We start from the raw sequence: 14,464 nt of genomic DNA, 5'->3' as shown, positions 1-14,464 counted from the left end.
TAGAAAAAAATACAGTGAAAAATTGCCAGAAGTAAGGTGAGTGAGGCTACGTGAGCAGCAGCAGCATCTCCCTTGGGTGGCATGCTAGAACAAGGAATGGTTGGAACACTGTTATCTTCCCTCCCATTCCCCTTCCTCTGTGCACTGTAACTGTGGCCATCACTAAAGACAAGCAAGAAAGTGAAGGGTGATTGTAGGATAGCCATGTTAATGCAGGTGTGCCCTGTGAGCATTGAAGCTGCCACATTCTCCTCTCCCAGAGGATGGCAACGCTCTGGTTATCCCCCTAAAGACTAACACTTCTGGACATTTCCCACAGTAACTGTTGGGTAGTGTAAAGTTTAAATGGGTCAAAATTACTTTCTCTGGCTCTACTTAACAAATCTACAGAGCAGAGCAGAGCTATTTCTCTGCAGGCAACTGAAACAATCACTCTGAAGTGAGATGGGGCACTGACAGACCCCAGGAGCACAGGAGTGCCTTCACTCCTGCAGGAAGATGCTCTATGCTAGGTTATTTGCTGGAAGCTGCCCTGGAAATGGACATCACAAGTACATGTGCACACACTGCCCCAGCTGCTAAGTGCCTTTTTCTGCTTACAGAGAAGCCAGAGGGAAGCCAGAGCAGCTGCCAGCACTACACAGTGTAAAGGTGAAACACTTTTAAATCCCATAACAACCTTGAACAGTGAATCTGAAAGAAGCAGTACAGATTTAAACACTCCTGTGAGCTACTTACTACACACTCCTGTAGGACAGAGGGAGAGGGGCTCTCCCAGCCAAGCAACCAAGGATGCAGGAACTTAGATCCAGATCCCACAGTCCATCCAATTGAACACTGCACCTGTGAAGAGTAGAGACTCCTCTCTCTACTCTTTTCACCCAGCACAAACAGCATTTTGTCTCTGTCTGGCTCTCACCCTCCTACCAATCTATACTTCTCTCCTTGCTATCTTATTAGTATTATTATTATTATCCTTCCCCTCACTGCCTGAATGCAACTGAAATGAGGCCTCCAGAACTCCCATCTCACAGTTGGCCTTATCTTTATAAGCAGTAATGACTGATAATGCCTGGTTTCATAACTGCAGCCTTCAGCTGAATTATCCTCAGCATAGACAAAAGTTTCAGAAAGGATTTGGCAGGTCAGCTAACAGCTAACACAGCATAGGCAGAGGGAAGCCTTGAACTTTACAAACCCAGAAAAAGCTTTTAAAAGGCACATCCCTGGCCCCAGGGAGATCCCTGCAGAACTGGAGCTCTTCATCCAGGAAATGGTGGGCTCTGCTGCAGTCCATACACTGTGGCTACCTCATTCCTTTTTTAATTATAAGTGAAGCAATATATTCTTCCCTAGTTTTGCTCTTGGAAAACCCCACTGTATTTTTTTTTAAGTTTCCAGAAGTATTTCAATCAATAGCAAACTTCAGAATGGAAAATTTCATCCAAAGTCCCAAATTTTTTTAAAAAACTGACCTCCTAAAACTGTGCTTTCAAAATGGAAATGCTATTTTTTACCCTAACCCTCAGCAGCTCCACCTACGTGATACATAGAACTGTTCCCAGTTTTACTTGTCGAAGAATTGTAGGATTTTCTGGCTGGATTTTTTGGTAAAATTTCAAAAATAAAAGACTTCTGGGGAAAAGGAAACAGTAAAAATGTCATCTTGCAGGCTAGTATGAATATGGTAACATCCCAGTTCATCAAACAGAAGAAATTTCTACATTTCCACGTTTTGGGGTTTTTACAGTAATGTTTCTCATTTAAAAATAAAGAAGAAAAGTGGTCATTCTAAATGTATTTTTCCCTAAAACTGTTTTTTAATGGCAGTATGCAAGCAGTCTTTGCTTCCCTAATAGTGAGGAAAAGCCTCTGTTGGTTCCCTTACCATCCTGACTTCCATCACAAAACGTGGAAGAGTCACCACCACCACCACAAACATGTACCATTTGTCTTTGGGACCATTTCTGTACTCATATAACCACAGCAAACTAGAAAGTCCAGTAGCATTGGCTTTTAATAGGGGAATGATCAATACTCTAGACAAAGGGAGGGAAATACTCTTTTCCTCATTAAATGAGTTAAGATTCGATCTTAACAAAGCAAAACACCTCTAAAAGTGGCACATTAATTAAAAAGCACAAGACTACAGACTTTGTTACTGCAAACCTTCTTAAGTAGATAATTTTCCCCCTATACATACCAATTATTCTCCTGTGCAGTTCTGCAATGCAGTCATGATGACATGTTCTTACCGCATCATTCTCCCTAGCCATAAAAATAATCCTATTGCAAACCTGCACTGATTTCACCAGGAGCTCCAGTATGTGATGGTATTAAAAAAAAATCTGTACACACAAACAACACTGAAAGTGTCAATAACTAGACAAATTACACCTTTATCTCTTTATGCAATGTTTCTTTGCTGCCTCTGCAGATCAAATGTTTCCAAATTATTCAGTTTTAACCACTGACTTTTGGGGAACATCTGATCTGACCTTTGAAGCTTTAGCTCATTTCTAATTGGGACTGAAAAGAAACAAACAGAAATTTCAGTTATAATGGTGCTTATACACAGAAGCCAAGAAGGCAGAAATGGAAAAAAATCTAGTCTCAATGCTCTGGAAAGGCAAAACAAAGGGTTAAGCTAAAAGACCAAGCAGCTGAGTTGTCTGGAAAAAAAGGAAATAAAATCAAATGGACGGTAAAGCCTATTTCCTCCAAGATAATAGAATTACAGAAATTATCATAAGAGCATGTGTCTGGGGATGGAGTGAGTGATGCTCCAAGAGACAGGGCAAACAGGATAAACAAGCTCTGTGCCAAGAGCAGCTGAGCTGAACGTTGTCTGGTGCTCCTTCTTTCAATGCTGCCTCTTAACATGGTGCCAAACGGGGTCATCCTTTATTCTTCCTAAATGTCAGGGAGTAAAACTCCAACTGGGTGCAGCCTCCTGTGCCACGGAGATGCCCTCTCTTCATTTCCAAAAATGAGGGTGGAATACCACATTTTTCTCTCTCCTCCCTTTGCACAGACTGTCCAGATGTGAGCAATAAAGATGGTATGCACGAGCCTTGTATCACCTGGTTGTTCAAGGCAGGGGGAGCAAAAAGGGACATATACGTTAACAAGGAAGCTGATGGCACCTGGGGAATCGTCCACTTTGCAAATCATGGTTTCACAATTGAACTTCAAAACCAACTCCCCATTCTAGTCCATCTCCTTCCTCCTGTACAATAAGGTTTTGTGGAACCAAGTTAGAATCCTATGCTCTTATTCCCCTTTGCAAATTTCACATTTCTAATCCATGAAAACAGGAACAGTCCAAAAATAGATATTCCCAAGAGCTGGGTCCAGTTTGATCTCCAACTCAAAACCCCCGATCTTTAACAGATTTCAGCTATGTATATCACTCTGGGCTTCGATCCTGTCAACAGCTGTACATGTTTTTAATTACTCCTGGGATTAGCAGGTCCTTTTTATACAGTCAAGCACCTAGCACACACTCTTGCAAGATGAGACAGAGGCAGAAAAAAAAATCCTCAGCATTAACAGCATAATTGGAAATTCAGGTCCCATGATCTCAGTTCACTGCTAAATCATGCATCCCTAATATCAATATCCACTTCAGAACAATTCAATTGTAAGATTTTTATTAATTAAATGTCTCCTGGTAGACTGGTATGAGCTTCTGATAGAGGGATCCTGTATAGCAGCAGACTGGAAAAATCTTTAGCATTGTCAGATTACCAGGTTTGTTTATGCACCAGTTTAAGGACTCTTGCCTATTATCCTTGCCCCAAGACTGCTCTCTGCCTGCAATAACATCTGTTTTTCTTGCAATTGATTTGCTGTTTCCAATGCTCCGACAGCCTGGGTAGCTAGAAAGGGAGCAGCACAGCAAACCTAATGGGAGCTCACTGCGCAGAATTGCCGTCTGCTGCTTCCAGGCGCTTCACGCATCGGCGGCGCGGAGCGCTCCCTACTTCCTATGCTCACACGATCCTGGCAGCTAAGCTCATCTTAAGCAGTCTCTGTCGACAGGCAGTAATTCATAACACCATGGAGAGCATGCACGCTCTCCTTTTAACTGCTGCTGTTTGCTTTCTCTGTCAAGGTGAGTGATCCGTAATTTGTTTATTTTTTGTTGGTGAAGGGGAGGTTGAAAAGGTGAATGGGAGATGGCTTTGCTGCAAATTATCTCTAAGAAGTGCTGAAGCTCATTCCAAACTAATGGATAAATGTACAGAATCCTAGTGCAGCTCTTTTTGATAAATAGTTTGTTGTTGGGTTAGGTTTTTTTTAATTTCGCCTTGTAAAGTAGTTGTCTTGATTCAAGATGCCAAACAGGACACACAAAGCCTTTTTAACATTAAGAAAGCACCTTACATGTAAAGGTGTGGGTTTACATCTTGTAGAGAGGACCACAAGAAAGTAACAATATTGAAAAGCTTTAAATATGTGCTGCAAACAGTGCACCTTCTCTCTGCAGATACGGACAACACCAAAACATTTACATTAAAAAAAAATCATGAACTTCTCTAGATACAGTGGATGCTAGATTTAATTAGAATGCCAGTAACATGTAAAAAGGCTGGCAACTTGGGATTGATTATGAGAGAACTGTTACGACTGAGCTTTAAAATTATTTACCTAAAAGATTTGGGAATATTCATTCCAGGAATCTCGATCAGAGAGTTATATCAATAAATAACAAGGGCAAGGCTAGAAGTTAAAAAGTGTGAAAGAAGCGTGTTCATTTATTTAGTTAGCAAGTTGGCTTGAATTATTTCACTAGTCTGAAAATAAAATTGCCCTCCAAGTGAACAAGAGAAGGGGAGAGGGAAGGAAAAAAAAAAGGAAAAAAAAAATAATTAAGTGCTTTTAGCTGAATACAGTTTCACATGAGGGGGACCATCTTGTCTTAGGGATGGGGGAAGTCTTGAAAAGATTGGAAAGCAACACTGGCTTTGGGAAACACAACAGATCAGTCACCTGCAGACACTTCTGCCTCCTATCTCTTTCTCTACTGAAAAACAACTGTCTGGCAAAAAAATAAGATGTCCTTGTAAATATCATGTTTGTGTTTCAAAAGAAATATACAGTATGTTCAACAGACTCCAGTCCTGTGACTGCCAAATTCATATAGTGTCACCCATAAATGACAAAACAGGCCTTTTTTTTGGTTTTCAGTTTGAGTGCTTGAGGATGTCTCATGCAGAAGAGAGTTCCCTAAAAATAAAAGGCCACTATTTTTTAAATGTGTCCATCTGTCAGGATGGTTATTGCCTAGCTAGCTCTGAGAGTAAAAAGGTAGTGTGAAACACAGGCTCTCACATCACATTGCAAAACAGCTGAAAGTCCTTGTTAAGAATTTCAGTTTGCAGCTTTTCTGTTGGCCACAGGACACCATGAAGAGCAGCTATCAGTGGCAAAATGGACAACAGGAATATATTATAAATAAAAGTTACTTAGAATAATAAATGGGTAACTAGCACATTTCTCTGAATGTGCTAAAAGTCTTCAAATATAATGGTTGATTCTTTTTTTTCCCACACTTTAACAAACAGGCCATTAACTTCACTATTATCATGCAACTGTGACTCGGGATAGACAGCTGAGTTCCCACTTCTTGGGAATCCTCTTACTGCAGTTTCCAAGTGGCCTGATTCTAACAGGTTACACTGCTGCTTTCCATTACTTCACATCCCTAGAGCTTCAGCAGGTTTAGGGAACTAGACCTGTGAGAGGAAAGTGCTTTTGCACTTTCAGTTTTTCAGTAACTCCTTGAAACTATTTTTTAACCCATTTGCAGAGATGTGAGTAAAGCTCTGTCATAGCATTACCTGCCATTGCTCCTCTTCTCCCAGCCTAAGCAAATGCCAGACCTGACACACTACTACGCCCTTACACAAGGCTTGGCCTTTCCCCACGCCTCACACAGATGTTACGCAGTTAACACGCAGCAGGACGTTGCTGCACACTCCAGCCCAGCCTCCTCACGCAGGGTGCCGCCACCCCGGAGGCCGCGCCTGTCCCCGTGGCCGCTCACCCTGCCGTGCTCTCCGCAGGTTGCCACAGCTCTGAGGTTGAGCATCGGCTCTACGCGGCCCTCTTCAAGGGCTACAACCAATTTGTCCGTCCCGTGAAGAACGCCTCGGACCCTGTCATCGTCCACTTCGAGGTGTCCATGTCCCAGCTGGTAAAGGTGGTGAGTACTCGCCCCACCACGGCACCCATGGGCAATGGGAGAGCCGGTGCCCATCCCAACACGCCTCTCTTTTTCAGGATGAAGTCAACCAGATAATGGAAACCAACTTGTGGCTGAAGCACGTAAGTAGAGCTCACGTACAGCCCCGAGGGCACCAGCCCACTACCGCCCCAGCGCGGGAGGTGCTGCCCACTCCGCGCGGGGGGACCCGGGCCCTCACGGGTCCCGCCAGGGGTGGGACGGGCGGTTGGCCCAGCGATTCGTCTGCGAGCTGCCGGTAGCATCAGGCTCAGCGTCTCTCTCCTCGGGACAAAGGCGCAGCCTGGGCGGCACCGCGGGCGCAGGCGACGCGCCCCGGCCCGCAGCCGCCTCCCGCCTCCGCGCCCTGGCGCGCTGCTGCCCCCCCGCGGCCGCCCCGCGCCGAGCTCCGCGCCGCGGCCCCGCCCGCGCTCGGGCCCCGCCGGCCGGAGGAGAGCGAAGCGGCGGCTGCCGGCGCTGCTCTGCATGGCCCGTCCCCTCCTCAAACGACCGGCCACAAACAACGCCGTTATCGCTACCGACCCTCGTCACCGACTTGGTCCTGCAGCATTTACACACGAGCCTGGCTCGGAGTGCAGGTGCTTCACTCCGTCTGCGAGTTATCAGCGGTAGCCCTAACCCTCCTACACTTGATACGATACTATATATACTAAAATTTTGCTCTAAAGTCTCCCAAAAACGCTGCCTCGGCAGACGCTGATAGAGGAAGCACCGCGGCAGACCGATCCTGCACAACATCAGTTGGTGCTGTTTAGTTCTCAGAAAGTGAGAGCAAACCAAAAGCAGTGATTTCACTTAAAAGTGTCATTATGGCTTAAAAATGCAATTACTCAGAGTTTCAGTCAGCTTACTAACAAACTTAATTCCCAGCTTTAGCTTAATATTCAGCTTTGTTAAATTGGTGTTTAATGAGCCCTAATGAAAAAGACTGTTAGTGAACTGAGTGTTGACATCCTGCAGCTCTTTCTAACCTATCTCCCCTCATAAGTGGCTTTTTGAGACCCAAGTCCTACACTCTCTGGCAAAAGAGCCTCTTATTCCCTCTTTCAGCTTGTTTCAACTACTGAGCAGACATTCCTGGGACATGAAGTCACACACACCTAAGTCATATCAAGACCAAAAGGCTCACCCACAATCTCCATATGAATAAACACTAGACCTAGAGTGTTTCTTAAAGAAACAATTATTGTAGTCTTCAAAATAAAATTACTCTAAAAGTGATACAACAGCTCTTGGTTTGAGTCTAATTTCTTCACAAACCTAATACAGATTCATTTATTCCATAATTAGATCTGGAATGATTACAAGCTTCAGTGGAACCCAGCAGACTATGGAGGTGCTGAATTCATTCGAGTACCATCTGGCCATATCTGGAGACCAGATATTGTTTTATACAACAAGTAAGACTTGCATATTTATCTTCTTAATTTGGGAAGAAGAGAGGTGATGCTACTAGGTTGGGGTTTTTTTTTCAAATCAGCAGCAAGTTCACCAACTTAACATAAAAAGCTTGCTTCTCAACAGACCCAAGCCCCACATCTCCCTGTTGCTGTACTCACCTCCAGGCCATCACCAGCAGCATTACCCACCCTGCCAGCTCCTACCCTGAAGCTGCAGGTGTGCAAGTCAAAGCAAACTTTGCTTTTCTCCTTCACAAGCCTCCACTCGTACTATTATCAGTGTCTGCAAGGGAGGTGGCAAGAAATTCCCTTAGACTGGAAACTTCATCTGTGAGTCTAACTTTTAACTGGACAAACCTGGAAATTTTAGCTTTTTAGCAGTCAAACAAAAAAATAGACACAACAGTAGCATTGACATAGGGAAGTCAAAGGTAAACTTTGGGTATGTTTTTGAGACTGCAAGGAGCCAAACCGTAACTAAATGGATCCCTCTACTATGTAGGGACATGGTTCTCTGTGAAACATACTTTGCTATTGCAGCTCTGTGGGACAAGAGCAATAACACCCCTTTTCTGTGGCCCTGAAACTTTTAAATTACTTTTTTAGTTTTACTTTTTCACATAAACAACTGAAATTATCACACAGATGTTATATGATCCTTGGAATCAGGATGGCAATGTGAGACTTGTTAAAAAACTCAGGAAATATAATCCCTATGCAAAGATGCACCTCGACACTAAGCCCTCTTTCCATAGTTACTACCTGCACTGTCCTGCACAGAAGAGGTGGAAATACCAGTATTCCAAGCCTTACCAGCCCTTAGGTTCGGATTTGCTTGGTGTAGGATAGAATAGTTGAGTTGGAAATGACCTACAATGATCATTTAGTTGGACTGCTGTTTTGAACAGTGACTGCACTGAGCCACGTTACTAAAAAGGAGAATATTTCCTTTCAAATCCTCCACGGTAAATTTATACAGCTGTTTGTTTCAGTTTAACTATGCCAATTTACGATGGCCACTAACTCAGTCCTGCACATGCTCTATGTCAACATGTAATTGCTGACTTTCCCAAAACAGATTAATGAGTTAACACATATGATCTAAATGTATAAACCACCTGGAGTAGTCACATTCTAATTTTTATCATTTTTATTTGCTTTACAGTGCAGTTGGGTATTTCCAGGTTGATGACAAGACAAAGGCTCTGCTAAAACACACGGGTGATGTGACCTGGATACCTCCAGCTATATTTAAAAGCTCATGTAAAATAGATGTAACCTACTTCCCATTTGACTACCAGAACTGCACCATGAAGTTCGGTTCCTGGTCTTACGATAAAGCTGAAATTGACTTAGTTTTAATTGGCTCTACAATGAACCTGAAAGACTACTGGGAGAGTGGAGAATGGGCCATTATTAAAGCTCCTGGGTATAAACATGACATCAAATACAACTGCTGTGAAGAGATCTATACAGACATCACATACTCTCTTTACATTAGGCGTTTGCCTTTATTTTACACCATCAATATGATTATTCCATGTTTGTTGATTTCTTTTCTGACTGTATTAGTTTTTTATTTGCCTTCAGACTGTGGTGAGAAGGTAACACTCTGCATATCAGTCCTTCTATCTTTAACAGTGTTCCTTCTTGTAATTACAGAAACCATACCTTCTACTTCCCTGGTAATTCCACTTATTGGGGAATACCTCCTTTTCACCATGATATTTGTCACTCTATCTATTGTCATTACGGTATTTGTCCTTAACGTGCACTACAGAACACCCAAGACACACACGATGCCAGTGTGGGTAAGAACCATCTTCTTGAACTTACTTCCCAAGATCATGTTTATGACAAGGCCTGCCAGTGATGAAGAGAATAATCAGAAGCCAAAACCATTTTTCACTTCTGAGTTTTCAAACCTAAATTGCTTCAACAGTTCTGAAACCAAATGCTGCAAAGATGGCTTTGTATGTCAAGATATGGCATGCAGCTGTTGCCAGTACCAACGGATGAAATTCTCAGATTTCAGTGGCAACCTCACAAGAAGTTCAAGCTCTGAGTCTGTAGATCCTCTGTTTTCGTTTTCAGTTCTGTCACCAGAAATGAGAGATGCTATTGACAGTGTTAAATATATTGCAGAAAATATGAAAATGCAGAACGAAGCAAAAGAGGTAAGAACATATTTTGCTATTACTTATACTGCAGATACCATTTGCCATTAGTGTGTTTTGTAAAAAAGCGAGCTCAAAAAACTCCAACAACCACCAAAAAATAAAATGAAAAGGACAACAGAGACCATTATTTTATACAATTACCCAAGCTCTATCACAAGTATATGCAATTTTGAATGTTAATAATTTGGAGGAGCAGCTCTATTGCATGACATTCTTCTCATCGACAACACACATACTAAGTGAAGTGTCTTAAGGTCACTGCTGCTAGGGAGACATAGTGGAATATCCATCCTACAGGATTACAAGTGAGAATTTTCCAAGTTATAAGATTACAAGTAGAATTTGCCGACTCCTACAGAATGTAACTTACAGAAAGCTACATTCTCCCTCACTCAGCTTACTATTGATAGCAAAGAACATAAGAATGAATGTCCTTCACAGTGATGGCATTTTTTCCATAGTAGATAGTAATCGGACAAGGGGTAATGGGATGAAGCTGGAGCACAAAGTTCCACTTAAATATAAGAAAAAACTCTTTCACTGTTCAGGTGAGGGAGCCCTGGCACAGGCTGCCCAGAGGGGTTGTGGAGTCTCCTTCCTTGGAGGTCTTCAAGACCCGCCTGGACATGTTCTTGTTCAACCTGGTGGACCTGCTTTGGCAGAGGGGTTGGACTAGATGATCTCTAAAGGTCCCTTCCAACGCCTACCATTCTATGATTCTATGGCATTGCTTGTTTGGCTGCTACAGAGTAAAGTACAGAAAAACATAACTAAAGTAGCTAAAGGAGACGACAACTGCTCCAAGAAAGGGATTACCATCTTTCATAAAACCACATCATACTGCAGTAATTTTTTTTTAAAAAAAATTATGTTTCTCAAACATACTAAAAGCAGCAGCCACAGTCCCACAATCATCACTGAATTTAAATCCTCTGCAGTATGGCACTAAAAGTTAGAATGAAGTTGTTTGTGCTGAAATCAGAATTTTACTCAGAATTAGTTGGTATGTAAAATATGGAGTTGCTCTGGATTTTTTGTCTGACTTAGCAAATAAGTTCTAGGCTAAAAAGCACAAAATTTCATAACTGTATCTATTTATTAGTCCCCCTAAAGAAAAATGAAGTAAAACATTTAAAGTGGAATTTCAAGACTACTTGATGTAGTTACTATTAATATATAAACATATAGAATACTTCAGTGTCACTCTTGTGATAATGCCCTCTGTAAAAAAAAAAAAAAAGAAAGAAAAAACCCCTGATTTTTGGAAACCTGGTTCCTTCTCTCCATGGTAGGAAAGGAGATGAGAACAATCAAATTTCAGCACTACGTAAGAAACATTCCAAATAATTATATATCAATTAACCTTCCTCTTTTTAGATCCTGCCTAAAAGGGCAGTAGGTGCAGGCTGTTTCAGTAAAGTTGTCTGGACAAGCCTGATCGCCTTAGAAAGTAAAGCTTTTCACTTCCATTTTTGGCATACAGAAGAGAAGCAGCATCTTTCGGTCCAGTGTTTTTGCAAACAACTTCTTGTATTGAAGAAATAGTAGCTTTTGTCTTTGCCAAAAATATATTCAAATAAAGCCTCTTCAAGATTAATTCACTTGTCCATGAAAACAGATATGTAAATTGTGCATACGTGAAAGACAGCTACACACAGAAAAAAAACTGTGCTGCTTCTGTGAAACAGTACTAATTGCTAATGCAAGTTATTCATCTAATCATCATGCTTACTTCCTATTCAATTTATTTTTCAGATTCAGGATGACTGGAAATACGTTGCCATGGTAATTGATCGCATTTTTCTATGGGTTTTCATCTTGGTATGTATTCTAGGAACAGCAGGATTGTTTTTACAGCCTTTGATGGCTGGAGATGAAATGTAAAGACTAAAAAGTACATTGCGTCAAATAAAACTTCTGCCAAGCAACTCTGCCCCCCCATCTCAGCACCTGCTCTCTTCTATGTGCAGTAGAATAAGGATCTCTCTTGGCCTCAACTTTGTCTGATCAATGTTTTGTTAAAAATGTGAAAAACAGCTGATCTCAAAGTACTGTGAGTTATGCTTGACAGCTACCTTTTGCAGTAACAGGAGAAGATGCAGGTTGTACATTATACTTTATAGAAATGGTTGAAGAAAGGGTTGATAAAGAAACTGAAAATTGCATAAATATTTATAAAGTCAAGTTGAATACTATGGGCTAATAGTTTTGTTTCACCGGGTCTGGTGCCAAGTCTTCAGACTGTGACAGGATCTTCTGGGAGTAAGTTCATGCTAAGTTCAGTGAATGCCCTAAAATGGTTTAGGAAGCACACATACCACGTTGCTGGAATGCAGACATTGCCACCTGGTGTATAAACTGTATCAAACAGTGGGAGGAATGGACTATGGGCAAATGTATTACAAAAAGAAAACAAGTAAATAACATATGATGGTAATAAAGTAGCCGTAATGTAAAGTCTGTGTATCCCCATATTTCATTGGATGAGAAGACTGTCAGAAAAGAACAAGCTGTTCAAACCTAATAATGTTTAAAACTGTGTACAAGTAAAACACATTAAGAAACAGTCTGCAGGTTACACAAAGGATCAAAATACTTTGACAGGATAGTTCAGATACAGAAGCATCCTGTTGTAGTGAAATGTTTTATGACATGAGGAGGTAGCTAGATACAAAATAGTCCTGTAAAGTATGCTAAAATTGCTTCATAGGCTTACTTTTTTTAAAATCAGTAACTGCAGATAATTGAAGAGCATGTTTAAAGAATGCAATGAAATACTGCAATGACCTTTTTTTCCTGTAAAAAGATAAACTGTTTTCCTGTACCAAACTGGAAAATTTTTGAAAATACAGTGTATTAAGTGATGTAACATTTATGAAAATAAAGAGAACCAAGCTGTCGAAAATTGTGCTTTTTCATTTATTTTGACTGACAAAAACCTATATAAGGTAGCATTAGGCTACAGTTCAACATATTCAGAAACAAGTTACATAAATAAAGGTTCATGCTTCTGAGTCTATAAAAATTATTTTTTCATACACACCTGATAAAATGAAGACCCCAAGGGTTCTAGTGTTAGCTCTTATCTGTATTTATCATGATCAGATTATAGAAGTGATTAAAAGAAATTCATGCATGCACAAAAATTGTGAGTTGTTAGTATGAAGACTGGGATTCCATTGGCCAATATGCTGGCAATCACTTATAAATGGGCAGTCTACAGACATCGTTTAACAAGAGGAAAGAGAGAGGGGGGGGAGTTTAAAAAAAAAAGGTGTTTTTTATATATATATGTATATATAATCTACAGTTTTACTTACTTTGCTTTCTGTCCACATAAGAGTAAACTTTGGTAATTCAAACCCAAGGAGGACTATAAAATTAAATTTGGCATTTGAAGAGGAAATAAGGTACCTGAAGTACTTGTAAAACTTCCTCACAAAGTCACTGATGAATTGTTTAATCCTGGTAATACTGAGAAAGCTAAAATCATTATATTAATGGACTAAACCAGATAATTAAAGGTGAATTTGCAGAGATTAGGAGGGGAATAGAAGAAATATGGATATCCAATGCCAGATGTGATTGTGGAACTGAAAAGGAAGTGTGAATTAAATGTATTTAAAAAAAACCCAACCAAACAAAAAAAAACCCAAAAAACCCCAAACCCAAACAAACAAAAGCCAAAGAGCTTGCCTGGCCTCTTTTCCCTGCCTGTGAGTCTTAAAAGGCTACACAAAACCAAGAATGTCTTATAAGGTGAAAATAATTTAAAATAATTATTTACTTAAATGTTATGATATAAGCCAACAGTACTATAATAAGTACAGTGCCAAACAATTCTAAAGGAGATACCAGAGGATGGATACATATCTGTTTTCCAAATTCAGAATCACTATAAAAACTGAGATTATCAAAGATATTACCATTTGCACTAAACTTCTCACCTAAACATGTTATTACTAATGCAGTAATTGAGGCAAACAAAAGCTTCCCAAGATTTGCTCTACATTGTCAGTACGGTGTTAGCCCTGCAGGATGCAACTATATTACTAAGTACACTGACAAAACTTTGGTATAGGAAAACCCCCATCTATTTTGGAGTTTCTTCCAGGAGTACAGCTTTTAAGAGAAGTGGCATTGGAACAAATGCAAAGAATTTAAAATCTGCATTTAAAGAATATGTTTTAATGGAATAATTGGGAAGTTGCAAGTTAGTTTTCAACACTCTCACGAAAAAAGAAACTATGGAAACCTGCCAAGTCCTCACTGCTTAGAGCTACCGATGGCTCTATAGGTGAGAGAACCTATTAAAGGTAGCTTTTAAAGTCTAGTTAATAGATGTATGAAAATTTAATCATCTGTATTTGGTTACACAGCATAACAGTATTCAACCCATTTCCTTCAAAAAGACTTTCCCCAAATTCCTTCTACCCGTGCTTAAAAACTAATTCTGAGAAATGAACAAAGGCAGGAAATTATTAACATGCTTGCAGCCAATATTCCATACCGAATTCTTTATCACAAATAAAGAAATCTGAATGTTCCGGTCCATTAGAATACTGGGAAACTTAGGAATTCATTTATATGTCTTTGCCTTCCATTTCAGAGCTGATACAGAGATATTGATATAC

General features: G+C 40.5%; 1 protein-coding gene across 1 annotated transcript; it reads left to right on the top strand.

Annotated features, from left to right (window-relative positions):
* The first annotated feature begins 3,909 nt into the window (after nt 1-3,909).
* CHRNA3 (cholinergic receptor nicotinic alpha 3 subunit) lies at nt 3,910-12,715 on the top strand. Its single transcript, XM_062000416.1, has 6 exons — nt 3,910-4,117; nt 6,072-6,211; nt 6,289-6,333; nt 7,541-7,650; nt 8,816-9,827; nt 11,586-12,715. Exons 1-6 carry the CDS (start codon nt 3,910-3,912, stop codon nt 11,712-11,714), a joined length of 1,644 nt encoding a protein of 547 aa, XP_061856400.1. The 3' UTR covers nt 11,715-12,715.
* The last annotated feature ends 1,749 nt before the right edge of the window (nt 12,716-14,464 follow it).

Source organism: Colius striatus, chromosome 7 (assembly GCF_028858725.1).
Source record: "Colius striatus isolate bColStr4 chromosome 7, bColStr4.1.hap1, whole genome shotgun sequence".
Lineage (NCBI taxonomy): Eukaryota > Metazoa > Chordata > Aves > Coliiformes > Coliidae > Colius > Colius striatus.
The sequence above is the reverse complement of the archived record's forward strand: the minus strand, read 5'-3'. Positions and strand labels throughout refer to the sequence as shown.